The sequence below is a fragment of the Doryrhamphus excisus genome, linkage group LG5, assembly GCF_037039965.1.
Source record: "Doryrhamphus excisus strain RoL-2023G ecotype Guam linkage group LG5, RoL_Dexc_Guam_v1.1, whole genome shotgun sequence".
Lineage (NCBI taxonomy): Eukaryota > Metazoa > Chordata > Actinopteri > Syngnathiformes > Syngnathidae > Doryrhamphus > Doryrhamphus excisus.
The window spans coordinates 13130277-13152103 of NC_136361.1; the positions used below are offsets into that span (position 1 = coordinate 13130277).

General features: G+C 42.8%; 2 protein-coding genes across 2 annotated transcripts; one reads left to right on the forward strand and one right to left on the reverse strand.

The window, feature by feature from the left end:
* Window positions 1–10202: 10202 nt before the first annotated feature.
* Window positions 10203–15127, reverse strand: hormad1 (HORMA domain containing 1). The gene is made up of 14 exons (XM_078790462.1): window positions 14916–15127; window positions 14388–14532; window positions 14221–14284; window positions 13928–13964; window positions 13279–13299; window positions 13127–13153; window positions 12988–13055; window positions 12574–12725; window positions 11629–11786; window positions 11487–11555; window positions 11344–11401; window positions 11219–11268; window positions 10986–11069; window positions 10203–10488 (listed from the first exon to the last, which is right to left on the reverse strand). The coding sequence occupies exons 1-14, from the start codon at window positions 14946–14948 to the stop codon at window positions 10408–10410; spliced, it is 1047 nt and encodes a 348-aa protein (XP_078646588.1). The 5' UTR covers window positions 14949–15127; the 3' UTR covers window positions 10203–10407.
* A 514-nt stretch (window positions 15128–15641) lies between these two features.
* Window positions 15642–20776, forward strand: ensab (endosulfine alpha b). The gene is made up of 3 exons (XM_058052959.2): window positions 15642–15847; window positions 17239–17361; window positions 18008–20776. The coding sequence occupies exons 1-3, from the start codon at window positions 15791–15793 to the stop codon at window positions 18176–18178; spliced, it is 351 nt and encodes a 116-aa protein (XP_057908942.1). The 5' UTR covers window positions 15642–15790; the 3' UTR covers window positions 18179–20776.
* Window positions 20777–21827: the final 1051 nt, after the last annotated feature.

Here is a 21827-nt window from a genome sequence, read left to right on the forward strand (position 1 = left end):
CACGTTCCCGCTCTTTGCGTTCATACATGGTAAGTCAGGAGTGGCATGAGCTACCGGTAGCTCCTAACCACTTTTCCAGTAGCTCTTCAAAGGGTTTATTCATTTATTATCAACTATACCAACAGAATTAGAAAGTGGGGTTTGACAGTAGTTTGGAAGTCCTCGGGAGCGCTTGGGCGTGTGACCAATCACAGCGGGGCGGGCATTACCCAAAGCGGGCAAATTAAAACAAAATGTTTTGGAAAGCCTCGAAAATCTAGCTGGAATAGATACAGATTCTGGAAGCTCTAGAAAGTTTTCTGTGCAGGTTAGCTGCTCTATAGGAGTCCACAACTCAATACAAAGGGACGAAAACAAGCATAGGTCTGCTTTAAGGGAGAAAAAAAAATACAAACTTACATGACCCTAAGGATGAGAAAACGTTAAAACATAACTTGGATGAATTGAGATATATCAATCTGGCAAAGGTTATAAAGCCATTTCTGAAGCTTTGGGACTCCAGCGAACCACAGTGAGAGCCATTACTACAAATCCCAAAAACATGGAACAATGGAACAACCTTCCCAGGAGTGGTTGACCAATCAAAATTACCCCAAGAGTGGAGCACCCACTCATCCAAAAGGTCACAAAAGACCCCACAACAACATTCATTCGACTCTCCTTTTGCGGACCCAGGTTCACCACCGGATGGAACGTGGGGCTGGCTCAACCAGGCATGTTAGAGATATATCTTTTATTCATCTCCAAGAGAAATGGACAGTTCCTTGGTTGTATGAAAGTACAGATCTCTGTGTCTTTAAATTACACACCAAGTCTGGAGTCCGTGTGGATTTTAACCGTGGAGAAACTACAAGTGCAGCAGGAAGCAACCACGTGAGTCCTTCGAGTTGACAATGAACACTTGACAATTCAGCTCCTTCATCCAGGATTCATCCACGGAATCCTCAGCAGCCTCAAACACGTCTTGGGGGGCTCGCGCTCGCCCGCACTCATCCCACCAACACTCATGGACGTCTTAGAGCAGCCTTGGGCTGCTGGATCTGCTAATCTGCTGCGCTGCAGCTGAAATGGAAATGTGCACGTTGATGTGCACGTATGGGAGGAAGGGGCTGAGAGAGGTGGCTGCCCTTGCACCTTGGCTGCATGGAAAGGCCCGGAGACGAGAAAACGCTGCGAGAGCAGAAGTCAACCTCCAAAGGCCATCGGAGGAGCGAGAAAGAAAGTTTGCCTTGTGGCCTGCGGCGGCTTCCTCGCCTGGTCAAAGTGAAAATGCGCTCCAAATGGATGTGCTGTATATGAAATATACATTCAGCGCCACAGAGGACTTGCTGAAAAGGATGCAGTGACCTTCTTGCGATGTACACAACTACAGCGCTTATTTACGCGATTGTGGAGCTCAAGTTTTTTTATTTTATCTAGTTGTTTCTCTCTGGGAGGCACTAAAGATCAGAGTTGCAAAAAAAAACAGTGCAAGGCCAAACCATTTAGAAGCCATAAACACATCAGCTCATGATTTCAAATATTAATCATCACATGGCATGCAAGCTCCACAGTATCACTTGACAGCATTTCCCAAATTACAGCAGATATCATCGAGATATGTCTCATCATCTATTACAGTGTATAATTCCTTTGGATGAAAGATGAATCGTGGAACCAAAGTACTCTGACTCAAACGCATATTTAGTTGCTGAGATGATTTGGCCCCCCCGAATAAAGACATCCACACCAAATTGCACAATTCTACATGACTTGCATTCACCAACTGTGGAATTCTGAACAGCAACATTACAACACAAGCGGGTCACCAGAATGGTGTATCAATTATTAATTTTTAGATATGTCATCGGGCTGCTTTTTGCCTTTTCTATTGATCGGTGCTATGACAAGGCAGTAAACTCCTTCGGGGGAAAGAAAACAAATCTAAAAGAGAGCAAAAAGGCAAAGTGGATCACTGAAAAGGGAAAAATTGTGGAATATTTACTGCTTTGGACGACCAGCTCATCTCTGTTCCTTCTTTGAGAATGAACTTTAACCATAAAAACTGGGCTGTTAAAGTTAACACATGAATGCATTCATGGGAATTTCCCTTCATGACAATATTTTTGTTGATGAGAGAGTTTTGTTGACCCTTGGCCACTTTGTTGACCACACCGTAGTTTGAGGAAATGTGGTAATTGATGGTATGCAATATGAAATGTGGTAATTAATTCACAAGTGGGAACAACAGTAGCAGAAATGGACAAAGACAAGGTCATTTTATATGGTAGATTTAGCTTCAAAACCTTGGCAGATGGATCTGCAAACAAGACCAAAGTTCATTCATTCATTCATTTTCTACCGCTTAATCTCACAAGGGTTGCGGGGGTGCTGGAGCCTATCCCAGCTGTCCTCGGGCGAGAGGCGGGGTACACCCTGGACTGGTCGCCAGCCAATCACAGGGCACATATAGACAAACAACCATTCACACTCACATTCATACCTATGGACAATTTGGAGTCGCCAATTAACCTAGCATGTTTTTGGAATGTGGGAGGAAACCGGAGTACCCGGAGAAAACCCACGCATGCACGGGGAGAACATGCAAACTCCACACAGAGATGGCCGAGGGTGGAATCGCACTCGGGTCTCCTAGCTGTGTGGCCTACGCGCTAACCACTCAGGCCGCCGTGCAGCCTCGAGAGGATTATTGTCAACATTTTGATTATTGTCAGCTGGGTGGAACATATTGGAGGTGGGCAAGTTTGTTTTGTTGCTACCACTTTTGAACAAATTCGGTATATCAGCTCATCCGTGTTGATGGGCTCACCTTGCTCAGTTTGAAGCTGGAATATTCCCACATGGAGGCTGTGGCATTTGGCTTTGAAAGCATCTTCCCCTTCTAATTTCTACCTTTGCTCCGCACAAGGCTACACTGTGAGGCAAGAGGTCTCACTCTGTTACATGTGGAATGCCAATGTTCTTGTTCTATGCATAGTGAACCCCCTTCCTGCGTATTTAGAGGCATTCATTCATTCATTTTTTACCGCTTTTCCTCACGAGGGTCGCAGGGGTGCTGGAGCCTATCCCAGCTGTCTTCGGGCGAGAGGCGGGGTACACCCTGGACTGGTCGCCAGCCAATCACAGGGCACATATAGACAAACAACCATTCACACTCACATTCATACCTATGGACAATTTGGAGTCGCCAATTAACCTAGCATGTTTTTGGAATGTGGGAGGAAACCGGAGTACCCGGAGAAAACCCACACATGCACGGGCATGCAACATGCAACATGCATGTGGCCGAACCCTGGTCTCCTAGCTGTGAGGTCTGCGCGCTAACCACTCAACCACCGTGCCGGTATTTAGAGGCAAAATGATTAATTTCATTTTCACTGAACGTGTAATTAGTTATTAATTAATATGTTATTTTGCATGAAAAATGTCATCATGTTTTAATCTTGAGAGATTTCATGACACCGGATCTTCAAATACTCCAAATTGGAAGAGTAAACCATGAAAAGTGTGCCGAGAAAGGTTCCTTAATTCCCACGTTATTCCCCTCTTGCAAATGACGGTATAATAGTTCACATAATCTGGTGTTAAGATCCACATTTCTAAAAGGGTGCTGGCTCTTGCAGTAATGGCAACAATAATTCCTTTCACCATTTTCAATGTTTTTCAGACAACATGTTGAAGTCGGCCATTTAAGAAGATCAATAATAGGTCAGAGAAGAAGTCTGAACAGGTTAAGTGTTCCTCACAGACAAATGTGTGCTAAAAAAGGACATAAAGCACAGAAATGATCTATGTCCTTAAGCACCTCGGGGTGCTCTGCTTGTGATGAGTTGCAGCCGCCACTGGGTGCAAAAACAAGCCAAAGCAACAGTGACGGTCCACGCCGCCAGCTTGGCGTGTCTGCCATTGCCGGCCCGTGTGGCACGTGAGGGTACGTGAGTGTATTGCGGAGGACTTCTTCATCATCTATAATGTTCCCGATTACAGTATGTCGATAACAACGCGAGGAGTTAAATGAGTTGGTGCACTCAGCTAGGCCCGCGCCTTGGCGGTTCAAGGTCAGCGCTGACAGGACGGATGATTCCCTGCAAACGCACACATCTTGCATCAAGGTCAAGCGTGTCCCTATTTAGAACAAATAGATACATAAAACACTCAATCTGCTGGCTGAGTAAAGAACGTGCCCGGGACCTTGAGCCGGGATAAAGTTGGCTGGCACCTCGTATATTTGCTTCAAAGGCTTGTCACTCAATCAATTCGGTGCTGCTTAAATAGGAACATGCTACAATTTTAATGGCTGCCAGGGATAGTGTGCATGAATGCTGTACGGTTGCATTGTTCCACTCCTGTCCTGTGGGTGGCAGTAATACTAATGCATGTTTGAAATAGTTTGACACTGGCAAACTTAGTGTAGGTTTACGTCAAACATTCATTCTTTTTCTACAGCTTATCCTCACGAGGGTCGCGGGGGTGCTGGAGCCTATCCCAGCCGTCTTCGGGCGAGAGGCGGGGTACACCCTGTACTGATCACCAGCCAATCACAGGGCACATATAGACAAACAACCATTCACACTCACATTCATACCTATGGACAATTTGGAGTCGCCAATTAACCTAGCATGGTTTACCCGGAGAAAAACCCACACATGAGATGGCCGAGGGTGGGATTGAACTCAGGTCTCCTAGCTGTGAGGTCTCGACCGCCGTGCAGCCCTTTATGTCAAACAACTATGAAAAAAATACAAAAAAAGACCTTTTCAAGTACAGTAGAACCTTAGTTGCCTTTCAGTTCCGGGGGAATCGTACAATATGGTCATGTTATCACCGTCCCTGTTATCAGCATGTAAGCATGGAAAACTGGAACCAGTAGTCATTGTTCCCCAGCTTCATGACCTCATCAGAAGTTGACTCCGTTGTTCTTTGCTAACTAACACAGTTACGCTATAAGGCGCTATTTTTTTTCTTGACCATGGCTGCAAAAAGTGCAAATGTGAAATAACTCATAGCAAAACAAGAAGGTGGTCCCTCGTCCATTGCAGCTGCCCCATAGCCATCTTTGTCAACAATCAAGTCTTCAATTAAGGTTCGTTAAATGTTCATTTGTCCCTTTCAATCATAATTTATATACATTTCTGCATGTACAATCAGAATAATATTTCATGGTGTCCTGAATGGATTAACTGCATTTACAGTATTTCTTATGGGAAATTTTTATCCAATCCAAGTACATTGATTTATTGATACCAACCGAGGTTCCACATTTCCAAGCACTCCTCGCTCACCCATGAACACATCAGTCATCCAACTCCAGATTGTCACGGTGTACGAGACCAAGCACCAAACCTCGCATTGATTTTTGTCTGAGGAGCAGAAGGACCTCCACATGGAAAGTGGCGTGCATCATCAAGCCTGGTGGCCATCTGAATGTGGAGCCTTCAGGCTTCTCCGTCAAACAAAGCGTGACCAATGGCCCCATTCAGCGCCTTGGCTCAAACGGAGAAAACACAAACGGCCTTTGTGTGCAAGCGAGAGCGGCACAAGGCCGTGGCGCGTGGCGAGAGGATACACTCCACGCGGAGTCAGTTAGCGCCTCATGCCTATCGCCACGGACAATGGGGCAGGAGCAAGTTTGTCCCTCCCCTTAGCTCTCCTCTCTCCCCGTCCCTCCCCAGGAGACACGAGCCGGGGGCAGGGCGCTCTAATGGCCAAGCGTGACATTTAAACCCCTGCCCTGCGGTAGCTTTAGGAGGGCTTTGTGGGGGGAGCACAGAAGTCCATCTGAGCACAGCAAAAGAAAAAAGGGTGTACGGGCATAGGATCACCCAATAAAGCCCCCTTGCACACGCGTGACCCCCCCTACAGAGTGTGAGTGAGGTGGGGGCCCCATTGTGCCTGTCGCTGAAAAGAAAAGAACCTTTTGGTGGCAAACAATTCAACTGTCCACTCTGATCACAATGGAGGCACATCCCATCGCTTTGAGCATCTGTTTGGAGTGGCTCACGCTCCCCTCACCGCTCTCCAGCGAGGTCGGCCATACGTACACCTCGAAACGCTAAATCCCTGATTCTGCTGGCCCACTACCACCTGCTCTCAGCATCATTCCTTATTCGGATCAATAGCGTTGCCTCATTGCCAGTGTCGATCATGAGAGGAACAGCTTTTTAGTGTTTACATCCGAGAGGCCAACTGTACGAGCTGAATGATGCAAGCATGAACAACAACATGCTTTGTGCCATGACAGAAAACAGCAGGAATTATTTGAGAGGGCCCCCAGCTACAGTACAAGTGTCTTCTATAGCGCCCTGTCGCCCCCTTGTGGAGAATCAGGATCAGAGCACTTATTACACTTATTATGTTCAGTATGATACAGTACACAATATTCATATTGCTGAATGAATACCTCTCTGATAGTGTCAGTTAAAAGTCAGCATTTGTATTAATGGGCAGTATAAATCCAATCCAATCCACTTTTATTTATACAGCACATTTTATAAACAGAGTTTCCAAAGTGCTGCACAAACTAGTAAAAATAAAAAGTAATAATCCAAAACTAAAAGATCATTTAAGAAATAAAAAAGTAAAATAGATATTGAAATATTAAAAACAAGAAACAAAGCAATAAAAGTATAAAAAATAAAACCAATTACAATAAAAACGAAGAACTAAAAGACACAGGACCATACGACTCACTCCGAGTTAAAAGCCAGAGAATAAAAGTGGGTTTTAAGACGAGACTTAAAGCTTTCGATGTTGGGGGCCTTTTTTACTTGGGAGGGGAGAGAGTTTCATAGTTTGGGGCCAACCACAGAAAAGGCTCGGTCCCCCCTGGTCTTAAGTCTCGTCTTAGGCACCACAAGTTGGAACTGGCCCTCGGACCTCAGTGACCGCGCTGGAGAGTAAACTTGGATGAAGTCCGAGATGTATTTGGGGGCCACCCATTCCACGCCTTAAAAACAAACAATAAAATCTTAAAATCAATCCTACAACGAAAGACAAAAAAGGCTTTTAAAATAGTCTTCATATTGATATCAGGTGAAAGTTATCTTATTGTGACAACATGAGCTGATTAACAATATTTATTTGTGATTATTTAGCTTTTCCCAATTCATTATGCAGGGAAAATGGCAGTAAATAACTTTTATAGACAAGCCTACGCGTTGCCATATAGACAAATTACAATTCTGGCCAAAGAGTATTGTGAAAAGGTGAAAGAAAGCCAAAGGTATACAAATAAGAACATTTCACAAATTACAGAGATTGCTCACCTGGAGGCAAAAAACTGGAAACTCAACTAATGAAGAATTACACAGAAAACCCAACCAGAGAAGGAGGTTTTGCTTAAAGGGTTGAACTTTGCCATTACACCACAAGTTCCAATAGTTGATCTGATCAGCCCACCCTTCTAACCTCTCCTTTGAGGGGGGAAAAAACCTATGGATTTCCACTGACTTACAACTTCTCAACTTCTCAGGTCAACAACCTGTGGTCATTTGTGAAAAGTGCATCTACTTCCAGAAACAAGAGCAAGGAAAAGAGCAGCAGACATAAGAATCAGGTCTATCTGACAAACTCTGAAGTTTGTTTAACCAACACAACATTCAAATACACTTCAATTCTTTAGACAAAGGCTGTTATTCCCCAAAGACCGGTCACCCCATACCCAGAAATACAATCTGGTGTATGCTGTCCGGTGTAATGAGGAAAGCGCTGCTTTTTATATTGGGGGAAGCAAGCAGCCACGGAGCATGAGCATGCCACAACACACAGGCTAACTACACTCAAAAAATAAATGTTTAGCCTCAACAAAAAAAATCAACGCAACAATTTCCATTAGTCTTTCTTAGTTATGACAACTTAATTTGAAATTGCTTTGAACCAACAAACAATATTGCATTGCACGAATTAGCGTTTCCTCTTCACTCAAAGCTCATTTTAAGTAATGCTTACTGAATAATTGTTTTTAAAGAAAAAAGAATAATAAGAATAATAAAGTTTTTAAGTTCGTAACTCAAAAAAATATGTTAAGTCAACTGACTTTTTAGTCAACTGACTTACTCATTTTATTCAAAGTACTTTAATTTGTTGTCTACTTAATTATAGTAATGCACACAGCTTTTTAACTTAATATATATTATATATATATATATATATATATAATTTGCTAAATAAAATAAATAAATAAAATTTGAGTGTATATGACATGCTAAATTAAGTTCATGTAATAGCCAACATTATTATTTGAACATAACTTAAAAGATAAAGTTAGCAACTTAGAAAGTTTATCTAAATCAATTAATAACTTTTTTGACATTGCATTTATGTTTTTATTTAAAAGAAAAAAAAATACATTGCATTTATGTATTAAATCAAGTGGTGTCAACAGATACTCTGAATTACTTTTTAGAGTGTATTTTGGTCGAGCCTAAGCTGTCTACCTGCACCTCAAACAGAAACAGCACTCATTTGAGGACAGAATGTACGTACATACTGTGGACAGTGAAGGCAGATGCTTTTAAAGGGGAGTGAGGGAAGCCATCTACCATCTCTGAACAAGGGGGAGTCTGCCATGCCACCACTGCCCCACGTTCAATGCTGTCCTTTTCATTCTTCTTCTGGTCCCATGACCGTTGTTGCAACTGAATGGAATACTAATGAGGGTGATTCCACCCATGACTGTCGTGGCTGGCAGAGGTCCCGCCCCTCTGCCTCGTAATGACTATCGTTTTGCCTCCCAGAAGAGTAAAACCTACTAGGTTGCCACACCATCCCTTATGAATAGTGCTGTCCTATCTTGTCTTGAACATGAACTGATGAAGCTTGGATGAGAAGCGAAACATCTTCTAAGACAACCTTAACAGTCCAGTTGTGATCGATGCAATGCCCCGAGAGCTTCTATAAAGTTCTATTAGTTAACTTTAACTTGAAGTTCTGAGCATTTTTCTAGGAGAAAATCTGAGTGACATTTTTAGCGGATGTTCACAAGTGCCTCAGGCCCATTCTCTGACTGTAAAGCGCTAACAGCCAGTGGGGGAGCGCTAATCAGCTCGGAAACATTTGCTGCCCTTCTAGCAAGGTCAAAAGGGTCACGCAGGGCTGGATGTCCACTCCATACCTCACTCCTCCCCCCTCCTGCTGGAAAGCCCAGCGCCCCCTCGGGGGCCTGCAGGCCCTGCAGGCACAATCAGCGCCCATCCACCACGGGCTCGGCAAAGCTGCCTTCAATCTATGCTGAGCTGAGGATGGACTGTGGTTGTCTGTATATCAGTCCTTGACCATAGGCAGGCCACATGGACCTCAGCTATCGACTCAGACAGAGTCCCAACCCAAATTTCCATTGGTCTGCTGACCGCAACCCCCCCTCCCCTTTGCTGTTTGACCAGCTGATTGATCTACTAGCGCTGCCCACTGGATGTGTGTCCCTGAATTTAATTTGAGAATTCATTTGTGGGTGATGGCTGTGTAGAGAAATGAAATGTGTGAGTGAAGGATTGTGGCTGACTCCTGGGACTCATTGACAAGCTATTGTTGGAATTGGCCTAAAAAGAAAGAAAAAACTTGTTTCTTCATGCTCAGCAAAAAGATGCCAGCAAATGCTGTAACTGTGGGTCACATGATCCGGTTGTGTATCTATGATGTTTTGCACTTGACAGGTCATGAAGATGTGAAGAAGTATTTCTTCATTCGATCACCCTCTGCTTTATGCCTCTCCTCCTTACATCATACAAAGAGGGACAATAAAACAAATGCAGTGGTCCACACAATGCCTATGTTAAACTATATGAGTCCCTCAACCCCCCCGCTCCAGACTGAGCGAGGGATGGGGCTGCTTGGTTATGCATCACAAAGGCTTCCTGCAGTATTGATCTTCAGCAGGCTCAGGCAGTCTATCAGCAAATGTCCCTCTCTCTGGGAAAAACAATGGGAGATTAAAAACACACAGCTTGTCGAGCAGGAGGCTGCTGACGGGCCTTATCTGGGCCCAAAGGTCACTGTGCTCACATATAATCCACTTTCACTTAACAGCTTCATTTAATGCACTCCACATGCAAATGCTGACATTTGCTGGGTGTGTTCACATATGAGGGGCGGCTTTAGTTCTCTTGAACTGGCAGAGAGTGAAATTTATAATCAAACCTGAGCAGCTTAGCTTCTATGCTAATAGAAGCTTCCATGCTAATAGCAGCTTCACTGAAACCACTCGGCACTTTGTGTGTCTTTTATTGAAGCTGACTGCCATTCTCTGCAGACATTAAAATATCATGCAAACAAAGATTTGTTAACTAAAAGTTCAAGAAGATGTCTGAACATCATTGGAAAACTCTTCTAATGAAACAAAGTAAGGTATGTTTAAACGTAACTGTTACAAATGAACATTTAAAAACTGACAAAACTCAAGTGCCTGGATGGTCAGAGGTGGTCCTTGGGCTCGCTGAACTTGCGTTTCTTCCGTGGAGTTTCCTGGCTGTTCGGAATATCATACTCAGAAACCTGAGAAGAGAAAAAATGTTAGCAAACATTTTTTTTTTCAAGATTTGAAGCGTGTGCTGCCATCCCACTCTGGAACAAGCGATGAGTGCTGACTCATCAACATAAGTTGCTATGTGGATGCCACGCACACCCTCGCAGCTATCTGCTGCACTGTAGTCGTGACTGTGCTGTTTAGGCTCGTTTGTTTCCCAGGCTTTGTGTGCAACATTTATACATGTAATGGGACAGTAAACATACACTGGACATCTCACTATTTTGTCCTTCATAGCTGCTTCCTTCCTGTTGACAGACTGACACACTGCTGACAGAATCATGCAACGTGAACTTCGACCTCAATTCTTGCTAGCATCCTTCCAGACTGACATGTAAGAGAGGTTTAATTCTTATATTTGTCTTTATAAAGCTGATGAGGTTATTTGTGTTGGCATACAGGGCTGCTGACTAACCACTATAGGGTGAAGAGAATGGGTGAGGAGAATGGGAGGAGTCAAACTGACCGTGGTGGATTTAATAATACGTCCGCTCCTGGTGGTCATCATCGTTGTCTCCATGTCAGAGGTTCCCTTCAACGCAGCACCCACCTGGAAAGGGAAGTTGTGTCAGTGCACCTTCCCGGGCTAAAATGAATAATTGATCATTCGTCCTGCCCCCATAAGTGTCTGTCAAACTAAATTCTGAGGCTCGCTCCAAAATAGACAAGATGTCACACTGACGCTGATGTCACACTGACCTTGGTAACCTCACGAGTCGCCATCTTCTCATGGCACGTCAGCTCTATCTCTTGAAGTAGACGGAAAATAAAATAATATTAATAATAGCTTGTTCTGTCCTTGTTTGTCTCTTATACAATCTTACCATTGTTGTTGTTGCTGATGTTGTTGTTGGGCATGTCCGCATCTTCAATCGCATGACTCTACAGGTGGAGAGATGCTAACTGACTGGCCACTTCACAAAGGTGATTATTTAATGATGATGTTTGAATTTGTGTCCGTGCTCACCTGTGACACCACACCCTCGTCCCGCACTCTTAGAAACCACTTATCTTTACCACCATCGCTCTCCTGCAGCTGTGGACGAGATGCACCCCCTGTGACTGTCGATCAAAACCATATGTGGAAGTCGTGTGTGACGTGTGCTTACCGGCTCCAGCCTGTGTCTCTCAGTGGTCATGTCAAGCTTGATGGTGTGGAAAGGTGTGATGACCTCACCCATGGTCAGTTTGACCGGCTCCTTGTCAAACACTAGCGTGTCTCCATCAGCTTCCTTAAAGCCTGGCGGCTGATAGTCCTGAGGCGTCACTGAGGTCAGTAACACACACACAGCACTTAATCAGAGACTTTGCACAAAGGGACTGTTATACTGCTCAATGTGAATACTGCAGTGGTGTGTAAATAGTTTATTATTTGATTATTCCAACAGACAATTTAATATAACTGCAGATTCATAGATAGCTATATGAAACTTGGAATGTTTAGCATTTGTTGACTACCATCATGCGGGCTGGTTGGGTAATACCATTTTTGCCCTCAGGTGGCGATAATGAGGCATCCACACATAGGCGGACTTTCAAGGAATTTATGCTGTTGCAGTAATATATACACTTTCATCTGGTCATGTGTCAAATGTATGGAGCCTGTTTCTGCCAATGAAAAAACATCCCAATGATAAGAAATAATTATAAATAAAAAGTCAAAATAATGAGATAAGAAAGTCGAAATTATGAGATAAAAAGTTGTAATTATGAGATACAAACTGGCGACACAACTGTGGGTGGGTATACTACAGTATGTGTTTTTTGTAAATGTTCGACGTTTGCTTCATGTGTGATGGGTTGCCCGCGGCCACAGTCTTGTTCAGTAGCATACCCAACTTGCTTACAATTGTGTCACCATTTTTTGCCAAGTGAAGAAGTCGTCACCTATAGCACAAGCAGTTTGTATATCATAATTTCGACTTTTTATCTCATCATTATGACTTTTTATCTCCTAATTTAATTTGACTTTTAACTCATAATTATGACTTACCACTGGGATAACTTTTTTTTTCCAGTGGCGGAAACGGGCTTCCATAGAAATGTGACTTTACCGTCATCATAGTAGGCCAGCTTCATGTTGAGGTAGACAGTCTCCGGCAAAGGACCGAGGTTCTGCATGAGAGTGTAAAGCTTCCTGACCAACAGGATGCTCGCCTTCTTGGTGCTGCCACACAACATTGTCGACATCTTTTTGTTTTGGTTGCTGATGAAGAAAGGAGGCGTGGTTATAAAAGATTGCAGTGGAAGTGTGACCTTCCTCATTTCCACCAGTGGTGGGCGGTGAAAGCCAGCCAGGCCTTCTGGTGGCCTAAACACTATCAGAAGCACAGACCTACATTTACAACTTATATTGTAATATTCATATATTTTGTTTACTCTTGATGGCTTGTATAATGACAGTGGTGGTATTAATATGGTGAATTAGGTTGCTTAAATCCCCGGTCATTTCAGTGAAGAGACCGCACCTCTCAAAGTCCATCCGAGCCCCGTCAGAGTTGTACTGAATCCTGAACTGATAAAACTCTGTCACATTCTGAAAGACAGACACGTGTTGATTGTTTACTGTGCATACGTCCATGTGTACTTAATGAATTTGCATGTTACCTGCGGGTTGTCAGGTTCTGTGTAGACCTGTGAAAGTGCCACGTGACTTAGTGTACATCAGTATTAATTTGCATGTACTGTGTTCCAAAATAGATCATTTATGGCAGTGATCATATTTGTGAAACATTGCACAAAACAGCAGCCATACTTACAGACATAATGACGAGCCGCAGCTGGAGAACAGAAAACACAAGTTTATTGTACGTCCTATTTTGTAGCTTTGCTATGCAATGATTATAATGTGTATATTCATGTGCTACAGCGCTGAACATCAGGAAGTCATTCTTGTAGCTGAAAGGTGCCAAAGTGTGGCCCGTGAGTTATTTTCAGCTGGAAGCTTGTTTTTTGTCCCTTGAAGTATTCAGAAAATGTACTTAAATAATTACTACTAAGATACATTATTATATATTATACATTCCAAAAACACGAATGTTATTTTAATTTGTGACTCAAAATTGTCCATAGGTATGAATGTGAGTGTGAATGGTTGTTTGTCTATATGTGCCCTGTGATTGGCTAACGACCAGTCCAGGGTGTACCCCGCCTCTCACTCGAAGACAGCTGGGATAGGCTCCAGCACCCGCGACCCTCATGAGGATAAGCGGTAGAAAATGAATGAATGAATTGATATAACACAAACGCCAAATAGTTTCCCATATCGCTCACATAATGGTTGATATTAGCATCTTTGTGCAAAATGTATACACATGACCCCCCTGTATCGTTCAATTTTTTGTATGCAAACCATGATGGAACAAGTTTGGACACCCATGCTGTGTGTGGTAGAAATTGTCATCTTACATATTTCATCTGGATGGCATCAAAGCAGCCTTGCATCCTTAGAAAGGAAGACAGGAAATAAGTTATTGGTAAAAGCCATTTGGAGATTACAAAAAAACTTATAATGTTGATGAAAGTGAGGATTTACTACACTGATAGGACCTAATTATTGATGAATGAGTCAAAATCGACAATTAACAGATTGTGTGGAATTGATTGTTGAGACAAAGCTGAGTGCACTACTTGGTGATGTTATATAATATTTTCCAACAAGGCCTTCGTCCGTGAGTGCTTATATGAAGAAAGATGTGTACCACCGAACAATCTGACAGGCGCCAGGACAACTCTGCTCCTCTCTGAGGATCATCACTTTCTGATCTGTGGAAAGAAATATACAGTGAAATATACATAGTTCACATGGAGGATGCAACTGTTGGGTCCTGCTTTCCTGAAGAAAGAAAAAGAAAGCAGGTCATCTAACCTTCTACATATTTGTTCCCGTAGGCTTTCTCTGGAAAAAGTCCTCTCAGGTACGTAATGCCAGACACGGCAATAGCCAGAAGTTTCTTGATAACAGCAATGGACTGCAGCTCTGACACTACCTGGTTGGGCAAAAGTTGAGTGTCCTGGACAACAACACAAACACAACACAGGCTAATAATGAACACAAACACCTGGTCTAATAGCATCACATATGCAAACGTTTACAATGTGTAAAACATACATTTTATTAAAATTATACTACAGCACTCCTTGAGTGTCTTTCAACCCATCATAATTGTGCAATACAGGCCAACATGTATACATAAAAATGCACTTTACTGTATTATACTTGTGTTATAGAACATTTTAACTGTATATATATGCAAACATACAATGTACATAGATATAACTTCTTATTTTATATTTTTGAATCGAGGTGAAACTTGCGCTGCTGCTGAACATTTGAAGGGCAGGGCATCGTACATTTGAACCTAATTGTGTTAAATGTCTTATTAATTCAATTTACCTGAGACGTTCGTACTTGCTGTACACATGCCATGTCTTGGGTGACAAACCAAGTAAATCTGTAAAGAAAACAATATACGAATGAAGGCAATAGTAGTAAGATTGATTTAGCAAACAAATTAGCGCATTGAAAACAGAAGCTAAGATAGCTAACCACTGTAAGTTGTTCATAATAATGTTCCTTTTAAATATAGCAGCAATGTCTATAGCTCCAAAACCGTTCTAAACACGTTTAGTACGTTTAAGAATCAGATAGGTTATGTTACCAGAACAGAAAGCCGATCTATCTGACAATTAATCGATGAGCTAATTGTTCATTAGCTCATTGATTTACTATTCATTTTGAACAACGGCTCCCGCTAATGTGTTTGATTGACAGGCAACTGGCTCAACAAGTAGCCAATCAAAAGGGGGGAAGCTACGATCTTAGGGTACAACAAAATAATGACATATACAGCATACACAGTTTCCTCACTACGTTTGTTTGGACGCGTTCATGGAGGAGATAATATTAACTGGCAAGCACAAATGAATCTTGGTATGGCACATTGATCTTTTTATATCTTGTGTTGGTCATGTGTTTGTGTGTTGACGCATCTCCTGGAGATTCAAAGTCGCTCGCTGATTGAACAAAGACGCGGTCAATCATGGTGACCTACTGGGTGAGTGGGCGTATGCTATTCTGCCATTGGTTACTGTATTAGTCTGTCACTAGCAGGCAACGCCCCCAAAGGTGACGTCATTTCTGTACACGCCATTTTTGTTGGGGAGCAGTCGTGTCTGAGAAAGAGAGGATTAGATTGAGTACAGGTGCATCACACGGCAACTTATTGTTTCACTCTATTGACTTGTGTGTCTGGCCGTCACACTCAGAGAATGTCGTCAGAAAACCTGGACTCGGACACTCAGTTGGACTACGAGGACGAAAAGCAGGTGGGTTGACGGCAGCTATCTTGCTGCTTGCTAGCCAGGTGTGGCTAACGTCACTTAGCTCAAGTGACATTTGTAAGTACTATATAAGATACTACGGGTTATAAAATGCCGCTTATTATCAGATGCTGTTATTCACTATGCTGTAAAATGCGTCGTGGTAGTTGCTGCACCTCGTCGTTGTTTCAATGGCTGCTCAGGCCTCTTGGCTCCTGAAGACCCTCAAAGCAGGTCAGCTTGTCTGAAAGTTGTTGATTTCCAAAACACACTGCGAATTAACCACTCTATCAGCCTTACATGACAACTGCCACCTTGCAATAGGAATGATGCAGGTAAATAGTCAGATTGCATTGGTAATGGTAGTGCATCAGTACACATCTGCATAATACCATGGTAACTACCCAAATGTAGAATTTATTCAGTTTCCCATCATTTATCCAACTGAATGACCACAAAGCGCTCCCCCTCCTGAAGGAATCTGTTCATCGCTCCTGTGTCCTCCTGAGTCACATTTTTTTGCACTCAGAGTGGGCCATCTTTTTGCAGTGCCCAGGTACACACTCATATAATGTATTCCTAGAGTACATACCGTCAGGTTCCGCGAAGTTAGACCGTGTTCAGCCTATCAATGGCTTCTTTTACTTATTTTAAGTCTGAAACTAGATGGCACCTGGCGAATTAACCTCGGTCAGTTGCCCAAATAATTTAGCCACTCGACACATAAAAGGTACTGTTCATAACAATGCTCTTGCAGGAAACCAAGCACACTCTCCACAGTTTGTGTGGCCTTGATAAATTGCAAAGATTTTTTGTGTTGTGTTGCCAAAGCACCCGGTCTACACAAGGCGTGCCCTGCTGACCCAGATTACTGCTGTCATTTCTATGCACCTGAGACTTGAACCATGCTTAGCAAGACTTGTTTGACCTGCGTGACAGCCACTAAACTAAACTGTTTATTCACACATAAACCTCTGTTGTCTTGAGAAACAGTTAAATCAATGTTTGCCTAATTTATCTCCAACCTGGCCACATTACCCAAAATGAATCCCATTGGAGATGGAAAGTTCTTGATCAGTAAGTGTGTTGATCAGTCATATTTACGAGGGTCAAGTCATGAAGGAAGCAGGAAAGAATTCAATTTCATTTGTAGAAGAAACTTTCTGCGGTGCTAGTATGAGGTTCCCCTGTGATTCCCAAAATGGCTACTCTGCACTTTGCATTTAAGGAATGGGTTTCACCATAAATGTTCTCCTGGCACATAGCCAGACTGTTACTGCCTTGCTTAAACGGCTAAAAGTCTGATTTTTTTTTTTCTTTCTTTGTGATTGTACTCCGGCTGGTGTTTGGGGCAAACATGTTTTCATGCAGATGTTGATGTCGACTTGTTCACACAGGACTCCCAGGAGAAGAACACCAACCCAGTGAAAGCAGAGGAGGCCAAACTGAAGGCCAAGTACCCCGGCCTTGGCCAGAGGCCTGGGGGCTCAGACTTCCTTATGAAGCGGCTACAAAAAGGGGTAAGCCTGAGAGACATGTACTGTATTGTGGTTGGAATTAGGTATGGGGACGATCTGATCCAGTTTTGCTATCGGGCACTGATACCAATGTAATTAACAGCATGCCTGTGCTTTACTGTTGTCAGCTAATATAGCTACAAGAATATCAGCAAACGTAGCTGTCTTGGCCAGCTCTCTGTGAAGTCTTGAACACATCAAGCATGTAACCACAGCATGCTAAAAATGAGAAGCAGACGATCACCGGAGATATTCTAGCATCACTCTGGGAAATCATGAACGCGGACTCGCTGAGGCAGGATGAGAAGTAACAAATGAAACTGCAGTGCCTCATCATAATAGAATTCCCAGAATGAAGGAAAAGTGATGACGATGAGCACAATCTTAGAAGGGAGTGTTAAACTAAATGAACCGTGTTGTCTTTCAAGCTTCACACACATTGAATGTCTATGATTTTTGGCTGGTTTCTTTGTCCCACCAGTCATTTCATTAGGTATACAAGAGCCACAACCCTTTATTGCTGTGTTTGGAGTCTGCACCGCATGATACAGTCAGCTGTTACTAATTTTCACATCCTCTTATATGGCCAAAATATTAAAAACTGCACATAGCCTGCTGTCATACTTTAATGGCCTCTTATGTCATGCAGCAAAAATATTTTGACTCTGGCGACTACAACATGGCAAAGGCCAAGATGAAGAACAAGCAGCTTCCTGTGGCGGGCCCCGACAAGAACCTGGTGACCGGTGACCACATTCCCACGCCGCAAGACCTGCCGCCAAGGAAGTCGTCTTTGGTGACCAGCAAGCTAGCTGGCTAGCCTTCATCATCCCAGATGCATACCCTCACCCTCGGGGGGTTCCCAGAGAACACGCCCACTGTCTTCCTCACCCCTTATCCCCGGTTGTTCCACTGGTCCCTACCACCCGCCTCGCCCCTCTTTTCCCGCTCTCATCCCCAAGCACCACTGGCTTTAACACATGGGGCAGACTTGTTTAAGTTAGGTAATGTGCTTGTGTGGGGGGGTGGAGTGGATGGAGATCTCCTCTTGTGTTCCTACTGAGCTGTGCACTCTGCTCCACTGCCTCCCTCTTGTCTTGGTTTTCTGTGTTCCAAGATGCATCACAGTAGGTTTTGTCATACGGTGGCTTTGCTGGGGAGTCCATGCACTTTGTATCGTATGGTTGGGGATTTTGTATCCTGAGTGAAAGCACATTAATGTGTGTAAGGGATCCATCTTTGAGCTTTGTGTCACCCTGTCTGTGCTGTTGGCATGGTGAGGTGTGGAGGTGGGCCGCGTGTGTCGATACTGGCTTGTATACCAAATTTTGTGACACGTGTTCACCATCATCTTACTGAGCGACAGACGCTTTCTGTCACTGTACATGTTGCTGTGATTGGTGACTCTCTAAACATGCTGCATGAATGCAACCTGTTACCAGGAATCTTTGCATTGCTGTCTGGACAAGCCACAGTCAGCCGAGTGCTTCTGCACTTGTTTTGTAAAGGTTAAGTAGTAGCTGAGCTTTATTCAATGTCAGCTTTAGTGTTCTCCAACGTCCATGAAGCACCATGCACTGGCTGCATGCTTTCCTCACTGATGCTCACACAAGCATGCATTTGTGCACTTGAGTTGTGTGCTTTACAAAACTGAAGAGGTTGTTTTTTTTCCTTTACTGCGAGTCAATCACATACATGGTCTTGGCTTAGTTTTTGTGACAGATGTGCTTCCTGACACAACCCTGGCCGGGAATTAAACCGAATTAAAACTGTGCCCTCTGCCACGAACGCCCCACCACAAATAAATCTGGACCGCCACAGACAGATTTGGCGCTACCTGTTCACCCCTCGCTCACAAACACATTATAATGGGACTGTCTGTGTACCTTGTCGTTACTGAGATGTATTAATGCACACATCCATAGAAAGCCCAGGAAACATCATGAGGCATTATGTTATAAGGCGCAAGCACGCGCGTCCACTGTTGCATGTAAGGAAACCAACACCTTTAAGTAAATAACTTCATATTCAGTTGTTAAATAAGATTTAAATGTTGCGTATTTCATATGAAAAAAAATCAATTATACCTAGCCACACACAGACACACAGTCATGGTTGTTGGGAAAATCGCCACTCTGGCCTGAGTTTTGGCTAATCATGGGTGATTATGCATATTAGATGGCATTGTCAAATCGTGCCACAGATAGATTGTGGTCCTTCAAGAAACACCGGACACTTGCGTTTAAATTTTAACTCTTCTGAAGGAAATTTTATCTCCACCCTGCCTATCCTCTTTAGACTTCAGTAAATGTTTGCATGGGCGTCAACGTGAAGTTTGATCCCAGGTGTGTCTGCAACCTGATAAGAGAGGCGCTCTTAAAGTGGGACGCTGCGTGCCTGCAGGGTACGCTCACTCCTCTTCTCGGCTACGCATATAGAGACATAGCGAGTACACCGTGTGCACAGTTTGAATCTAACACTCATGCTGTTGAGGAAACCTTGACACGTGCACGTGTTGCACGCTGGCTCAGCAATCAGGTGCATGCAACACACATTGTCAGCCTATTTGTTGATTTCTCAGTTGTACCTGTAGGGTGAAGGTGTGCGTGTGTATGCATTGTAAATAGAATTTGACAGGATGGGATTTTTTTATGTGGGCTCCCTCCTGCCTCTCGGCTGTGTTAAACACCGCTTCTGCTGTATCTAATGAGTGTGTTTGGAGGGACTATGTGAGTGTGTATCATATGAAAATATGCGTAAATGCTGCTGATTCACTCCCAACACAAATCCTTGTGAAGAGAGCCTGTCCCATTCTTTTTCCTTCTCAACTTTTCAAAGTTTCAGCATCTTCTCACTTTTTTGACACAGGCCAAAAAGAAAACAATGCAGATGTTTAAATGACAGCAATGCATTGTGCAGTTTGCCTACGTGTCACTTTAAATGCCAACTAAAGATCTCGTTGTTGTGGGTGATAAGCTTGCACACAAACATTAGAGGACAGGAGTCATGATGTGTAGCTTGGTACGGAGCATTTGACCGAGAGGAAACAGACGGGCTGCTTGGAGGCCCAAACACACAGGGTCACTCTCGAATAGCTAGAATGACCACGTGCCGGAATGTAAATGTAACGACAAACGAGTACTTCATCTCCTTTCTTGTTGTTTTCGTTGTGTTCTCCTCTTGTTTGACAAGTAGAGATCGCTGCAGGGAAAACCAGAGGCATCCAGGCTTCTTGGACACAACTATCAAAGGTTTACATGACATAATGGATGGCTGGAGAACACAGGGATAAGAAGAAAGACTTGACAAAAAGAGTACTTGGAATGTTCAACTTCTGTGGGTGTCATTTAGAGGTTTTTTGCCAGTATTTGAAATAAACTTTTACATTAATAAAGCCACCTTTGTGTTCCCTCATCTGATTCACAGGAAGTAGTGATTAGCATATTCACCATCAGGGGGCAGCAAAACCATTTCCAAACTTACTAACCGCAGGAAAAAAAATGAATGGAATGTATTTACGGTGTTAACCAAGAACCCAAACATTTTTTCCCTTGGGTGTCTTGAAAAATCCTTGATTTTTTATTCTTTAAAATACCTTCTGTTTGAAAACATTTTGAACCATTTCTTTCTAGAATCGTTTACACGATATATAGTACATTTCGTGATACTTCGTTAATACTTAACCCTCCTCTGTTAAGGTCGGCACCGACTCGTTTTACGTTTTAATACATGAAAAGAATCACATAACATTTGTTCATTGCATCAAGGCTTTTTGGCTTTGTCAGCAAACTCTATTTCAACAAAATAAAAACAAAAAAATATTTTTTACTACATTTTAAAATGGTCTTGTTGAAATTATGACCACTGTATTGTTAGGGTCGGTTTCGACCCGGTTGTAATAATATGACTATAAAGCAATATTTTGAGCCACAACTGAAGTCACAAGTGTACAATTAGCCACATTTACAATTTGGATCATGGAAAGAATGGCAAGAAGTACAGTGAACCAATATCTGGACCTGTTCTACTTTTTGATTTCAGTTTATATTAAAGTTCTGTTGCTGAAAACAATAACTTATAACTTTTAACTGAATAACTTTTTTACCTTTTCTTGACATTAATATACGTATATGGGTCAAAATTCACTCGAGCACCATAGATGATTCTTTAGTGATTAATACTAAAATGAGAAAATAAATAAAACTAATTGATTCATGATATATGTTCTATAGCCCTCAGTAATCGCCAGGTAACAAAAGAACCTTCAATTTATTAATATGATTCTTTTGAGGTTCATTTTACCATTTTTGGAAATTGAAATTGAGGGGTATAGTGACAAAAAAAGACCTACATGCCTACACCAAAAGTATTAAAACCAACATTTTCATGGATGAGGAAGCCTAAGAAGGTAACCAAGACATGATAAGCAAATTTGATGGTAACTTATTGTTTTTAGTGTATTTTATAGC

Excerpts from the sequence above, each read along its gene's own strand:
- hormad1 (XM_078790462.1), bottom strand. The coding sequence starts at position 14,948 with ATGGCATGTGTACAGCAAGTACGAACGTCTCAG. Across the intron at positions 11,070-11,218 it reads CGACTCGTGAGGTTACCAAG|GTGGGTGCTGCGTTGAAGGG; the intron begins GTCAGTGTGACA and ends TTCCCTTTCCAG. Across the intron at positions 10,489-10,985 it reads GTATTATTAAATCCACCACG|GTTTCTGAGTATGATATTCC; the intron begins GTCAGTTTGACT and ends TTCTCTTCTCAG.
- ensab (XM_058052959.2), top strand. The coding sequence starts at position 15,791 with ATGTCGTCAGAAAACCTGGACTCGGACACTCAGTTGGACTACGAGGAC. Across the intron at positions 15,848-17,238 it reads ACTACGAGGACGAAAAGCAG|GACTCCCAGGAGAAGAACAC; the intron begins GTGGGTTGACGG and ends TTGTTCACACAG. Across the intron at positions 17,362-18,007 it reads TGAAGCGGCTACAAAAAGGG|CAAAAATATTTTGACTCTGG; the intron begins GTAAGCCTGAGA and ends TATGTCATGCAG.